The sequence below is a fragment of the Papaver somniferum genome, chromosome 3 (assembly GCF_003573695.1).
Source record: "Papaver somniferum cultivar HN1 chromosome 3, ASM357369v1, whole genome shotgun sequence".
Classification (NCBI taxonomy): Eukaryota; Viridiplantae; Streptophyta; class Magnoliopsida; order Ranunculales; family Papaveraceae; genus Papaver; species Papaver somniferum.
Genome location: NC_039360.1, coordinates 107785788 through 107792166, shown reverse-complemented (window position 1 = coordinate 107792166; position 6379 = coordinate 107785788). Strand labels below are relative to the sequence as shown.

At 41.0% G+C, this 6379-nt stretch overlaps 1 protein-coding gene across 2 annotated transcripts; it reads left to right on the top strand.

Annotated features, from left to right (window-relative positions):
* The first annotated feature begins 2975 nt into the window (after positions 1-2975).
* Positions 2976-5672, top strand: LOC113357040. 2 transcript variants are annotated; one of them, XM_026600304.1, is made up of 5 exons: positions 2976-3164; positions 3294-3381; positions 3566-4403; positions 4498-4784; positions 5095-5672. In XM_026600304.1, the coding sequence occupies exons 3-5, from the start codon at positions 4214-4216 to the stop codon at positions 5347-5349; spliced, it is 732 nt and encodes a 243-aa protein (XP_026456089.1). In that variant the 5' UTR covers positions 2976-3164; positions 3294-3381; positions 3566-4213; the 3' UTR covers positions 5350-5672. The 2 variants fall into 2 exon arrangements, with proteins under 2 accessions (XP_026456089.1, XP_026456090.1); XM_026600305.1 differs by having other exon boundaries at positions 3263-3381.
* The last annotated feature ends 707 nt before the right edge of the window (positions 5673-6379 follow it).

The window sequence follows — 6379 nt, the reverse complement described above, 5'->3', positions numbered from 1 at the left end:
ATGACGTATTTAACATTTGTGAACGTTTTTGTGTCAATTTTATCCACAAAATGCTCATATGCAAAGTTCTTGACTGCTGATTTGACTCTTAAACCTCAACGCGCTCATGTTCGATGGTGATCATAACTGTTACAGTCTAATTGATCGAACTGTTGTAGTCCAGTTTCTCAGCAACAACTGCAGTCCAGTTACCGAACTGTTGCTGTCCGTTTCTGCATATCTGCTACAATCCAGTTGATCGAACTGTTGTATTCCAGTTCCTCAATGATGCCGCAGTCCAGTTGATCAAACTACTGCAGTCATTTTTCGCATAACTGCTACAGTCCAGTTGATCGAACTACTGAAGTCCAGTTTTTCAGCAATGTTGCAGTCCAGTTGATCGAACTGCTGCAATCCTTTTCCGCGTAACTGCTACAGTCCAGTTGATAGAACTGATGTAGTCTAGTTCCTCAGCAATGCTGCAGTTCAGTTAATCGAGATGTTGCAGCCCTTTTCCCCACAACTGCTATAGTCCAGTTGATCGAACTGTTGTAGTTGGGTTTTTCAGCAATTGTTGTAGCCCAGTTGATCGCAATTGTTGCATTCCAACTTTACTGATAACTGTTACAGACCAGCTGATCACAACTACTGTAGTCTAGTTCCACGGAAACCATCCACAGTCCAGATGAATGCAACTGGTGCATTCATGTTTTCATTCAACTAGTTCATTCTAGTCCCACAGACAAGTCCAGTTGCTATGTCAATCCATGACACGAACCATAAGTCGTCATCACCAAGACGAGATGCCAAGCTAACTGCACCAGACATAGCCGTTGCTATAGAGTCAAGTAGTTCGAGCCATCTTCTTCAGCATGACGTCTTCGTGAAGCTACCCCCCATTCACCAGAATAGTATCAGCGTGATGACACCTCCCACTCACAACATGACGTCGTATCTCATGCAGCATCATAACATCAGAGTGCCTTCCAAGTCATCTTCGGTGTCGACAGTCACTTATTCTCCATCGATATTCAACATCTTCGGCTGCCTATATTGGCAGACTTTGCCAACATGTTAGAGCATAGCTCAGTTGAACCCACCAAGCGTTGGTATGTCAAGTTTGATTGTCATATTTTAGTGAATCAAAACTCATTTTAAGAGTCGCTTGATTATGTACTAGAGTCAACTTCGTATGGGTTAGCTTGAAAGTGTTAGGATATCAGACATTACAAGTATTGCGAAGGCTTGAAGAAGGGAAGAAGTAAGAAGATACAACGACAACATCATCCTTCCACTTGAGGTTATTGATATTTGACTTGAACAGTTTCATTCCCTAACATATCTTTCAAGTCGTGCATATTTGTTGATGGTGGATTTTCGACAAAGGTCAAAATCGTAAAATCATGATACTGCATGTTTCTGACACGGCTTCAGGAACGTATGTGACAATTCGTGTTTTACGAGCCATGATGAATATGTTTCTCGAAAAGCCTCCACTAGCTGAGCGTTCGATGCCTCACATTTCATCATGCCCTCTATGTAGAATAACATAATTGGGCGGTTCTCCGTATGATTGAGAACTTAACGCCTTTAGGACGTCGGTGATACTCACTGTTCTCTGACTACATAGAGAGAGACCCCCCTACATAGAAGAACGATTGGGAGGTTCTCCGTAAGATTGAGAGCATTAACGCCTTCAGGACGTCGGTGACACTCATTGTTCCCTGACTATGTAGAGAGAACGTGTATAGATTCAGGCGGTTCTCCATACATGATTGTTGAGAGGGAAAAAAGCTTTCAGGACATCGGCAACACTCGCTGTTTCCTGACTATGCACCTTTCAGAACGGGTATGACGCTTTAACTAGATAATATTCCTTCTGCAATAGATTAATTCTACCGTGATATTCACCACTGAATTCCTAGAAGATAATCTATTCTATCTCATTACTCCGATTTCATGATCGAATCCACGGCTGATCTCATGGAATGGTAATAGATAAACTCATTACTCCGATTTCATGATCGAATCCACGACTGATCTCATGGAATGGTAATAAACAATTTTATTATTTCGATTTTGTAGTCGAATCCACGATCCTATTGGATGATAATGCTCATTTTATTATTCCGAATCCGTAATCGAACCCACGACTGATCTTATGGATTGATAATAAATAACTACTCACCTTTATTACTCAGTTTCATGAATCATTCTTGTTTGTACCCTAAATCGTTTCTAGGCACAAACACGAGATTTGGTGATGATTATTGTGATTTAGGATAAAATTAGGATTTCAAACGAATTGAAGGAAAACATGAAAGACAAAAAATTTAACGTGGTTAGGCATTGTGCCTACGTCCATGGATCAATCTCCCTAAGGAGAATTATTGTATTGATTTGGTTACGATTACAATGGTTTCGGATTTTTCTTCCTCCCATTAGGGTTAAGATTCCTTGTATTTATACAATAATCTGGATGTTCTAGAACTTTCTTCTAGGGTTTTAGGTGGAAAGGGGCCTCTGGAAGTGGGTCAGCAAAATGGACCGATCTTTACTGGCTACTAGGCTTGGGCTGATAAACATTTCCCGCTAATAGTAATGTAGTTAGCTCGTATCGATACCCGAATATTATGGCACAAACATCGCCCCTTCTTAACCCATAATTTATTATGGGATTAAGACAATTGGATTCTTCTTGAACCGTGTTTATTGAAGTGCATTGCGACTCTCCCCCAAGCATGTTCCTCAGCTGTTGAAACCTCATGCAAACTCTCCTCTTGAGTTTTAAATACAAGTTCCAGTGCACCGGTCATTGGCTTCGTAGAGACATTGGGCTTTTGGTGTTGCGCCTTGCAATCTGGTGTACAGCTTAAACCCTCCAACTTATTGGGCCTTTCCATGTTCCACTAATCCACTATTTCGTTTTTGCTTTCCACTTCCAAACCATAAAATGGAACTCCAGGGATAAGTTTGTATTTTCCCATTCATTTTTCCTTGTTTATCATGACAGATCTGTTTCCTCGGATGAAACATCTTGTTTTGTCTCCAGGCTTCTTTATAGTTATCCAATTCAGTGACTACTGAGAAAAATTGTCGACTTGGAGAAATTACTTCATCAGAAATCTCCATGGCTTCATTGAATTAATCAATCGTTTACCCCTTTAGCTGATACACTTACCAAGGTACGTATCCTTCTCACTTTCTATTTCTTGATCCGTTATAGAGAAATCCCCAATTGATTTAGGTATTGTAAATAAAATCCCTAAAACCAGAATTTTAGGATTCCCTGAACTCTTAACTGGATTTGGTAGGAGGGCTGGCGAAAGAAATCTACTGGATAAGTCTGGATTATTAAAACAGCACTGGATTTCAGCAACTTAGGTTTCACACCGACACCAGGTATGTGATCCTCTTCGATTGGTAATCCGTAGCATGTGCGCCAGTATCATTGTTTATTTTTAATTCCCATGCTAGAAGAAACGATTCTTGCCTGGGTCTAGTTTATAGCCCCTTTCGTCCTCATCTCATGTGCGTTCCCATCTTTGATGCTTGGCTGACAATGCACACCCAAATGGTCCTGTAGTTGATGACAGCAGCGACGTTCGTATAGAAAAATTCTTCGACCTACCGAGAAGCTTGTCTGATGTGTCACTTTCTGATGAGTTTGTTGATTGGCGTTATGATAGAGATCTAAATGTAAATGAAATCTCAGCCCCAACTCATGCAGTTCCTCTTAATCAGAGGCCAGGAGTTACTGTCATCGAATCCGATTCCGAGTCTTATGACGGTTGTTCTCCTAAAGCACCAGAAATGAATTCAATGGGGACCGATGACCTTCAAGGATCTTCCTCTCCTTCTAGTCTGATTAGAATTCGCTGAAGACACTATAAGACAAAAGCGGCTGGGGCTAATACGTCGGATGCCCATGACTTTGGAGCAAGCAATGGAAAAACAAGTTTCAAGAGGCTTCGTAAAGGTGATCAGCCCCTTCCTTCCACATTTAACAGTCGACGTCCGAAGAACCCACTAGTGAATAAAGCTTCAAAGTTTGTAACAGTTCCTGATGCTATGTCTGGAAAGATATGTCAAGTTGCTCGCCGCAGCAAACGTTTGGTTAACAAAGGCTATACTTTTAAAGAAGTGAGCTCGTGTTGTCCAGTCGGTGCATTTGCCCCTGCTTTTGACGGAAATAGAGAGCACGAATTCTGGTTCTGGCGACGAGGTTCTTGGAATGGAAACTGAAAGTTCTGACGACATTTCTTCTGGTTGTCCAAGTCCTTTCACCGACTTGGGTGATGCTCAAGTTCCATTGGGAAGAGAAGCCGTTAGAGGAAATGATTTCTCCAGCACCGTATTTGTTGATGATAACTTAACTAGCAAAGATAATGCGTCTCCTGCCCATGACAGTATTTTATCACCAGGTACATTTACTCCCTTGCACACACATTTCATAACCTCTAGGCTTGGTAGCTTAATATTTCATGATCGAATTCTCTCTCGTACTGTATGTTTCAGGTCACATAGAACCTACTTGTGATAATGGAGAAAAGGTTATCCAACCACCCTTCCCAACTGAATCTTTGCTTGACTGCAATTTATTTTCTGCCCGCGGAATGATGGGAAGTGGCTCGACTAACCCCTGTCCAGAGAACGAAAATGTTAGAGTATGCCGAGCTGCTTCTATCCTTCAATCTGATACTGGCATTAGTCGACCAGTCCTTGCCTCTCCATCTCTAGTCCAACCGATAAACGAGCCTGATTGCGGCACATTGCTTAAAACCATGACAGCACATTACGACCAGGTAAGTGATTCGATCAATTGGTTAAATGACATGCCTTGTACTCGAATAAATTAAAGAGGCTAGCTTGATCACGTTTGTTTATATATCAAGATTCGAAAGCATTAGTTTAATGCTTTAGCCTGATACTGTACCCCAGTGGAAGAGGTTCTAGTAAATAGACACTTGGCTGGAAGTTTCCATTAGCTTAATAAGTAGATATCCTCATGCTTACTTTCTCAAGTTGCTTCCTTCGAATGACGGCTCATTTCTTGTATACGTCGAGTAGCTAAAAGACAAGGAGGCATAATATTATTTACTCTTACCCCTGTAGTTTCTGAAATCCGGCACTCAACTAAATGATGCGCAAAAACAACTTGCTTTGGGAGGTGGTGCTGATGTCGGTATGAGACGGGAAATCGCACGGTTAGAGAGCAAAAATACTAAGTTGTCCGCTGCTTTAAGGGTGCTGACTGAAGAGTTGGCTGGAGTGCGCCAGGAATTAGCTGATACGAAATCTCGTGAATTGCAGCTGCAACTATCTTTGGAAGAAATTAGGGTCGTACTTCCAGACTCTTGGGAGTACTGACTTGCTTCCCGGTAGTAAATATTGATAGGGGTGATCTGACTTTTGCTTATTCCACCATTTGCAGCAATTTTCTTTTTCGTCAAGCTGCATCTTTTTGACACACCAGTAGAGTTCCGGCCGGGATATCTCACAGTGTTTGGGTGTGAACACTCTTTTGTATATTAGGTGAAGATAGGTTAGCAGAGTACATGATCCCTCTTTTTGTATAAAAATATTCTAAGCTGGCAACGGGTACCTCTCCTTGAAACAGTTTGAATGTCTTTATATTTCTTCCTGTTACTTCACGATTGGTCTTGATACTGGTATGCATAAAGTTGTCTATAGTAGTGTAGTCTCCCCCACTAGCATATACATGTTAATTTGAATATAAGTACTTGTTTATGCTAGTAATTTCTCCATCCTTTCACGTTGTTGGTGCTTGAGGCAGTATGATAATAACCAAATGATCTTGCTAGTTTAAAGACTTCAAGTGCAGTAAGCTCTTTAGATATTAGAAACAACAAACGATGAACATATAAGGAAAACCAGACTGCACATTGTTATAGTAGAAAAGGGCCTTTATAGCCATTATGACTCTCTGGATGTGTTGATGCTGCAATACCCACACCATTGTCTAAAATGTGCTCGTGCTGCCGAGTTGCCAATGAATTAATAAGAATGATATGAAGTAAAATGACTGGAACGTTTGCATTAACAAGCTTTTGTACATCTTCACGAGATACCCATTTTCCTTGTAATTTACGGACTAGATTGATGCTCTTGATGCCTGGGAAAATTTGTTGCTGTAGAGAGAAACCCATTTTTCTTTGTAATAGATATATCACGATGGACGAGCCTTTGGTAGATATAAAGCGCCTGACCTTATAACATAGCTGGACGAGACGATAATCTTCAAGATACTTCTTGGATGACTCCTTGAAAGTGCAAATTATGAGATATGAGAGTAGGTTCCTTCCGTCGTGATCACTGAATGTTGTGCTATAACGGAGTGCTATGTAGCTCGCCCCTAAACATGTAGTTCAGAGTGTTA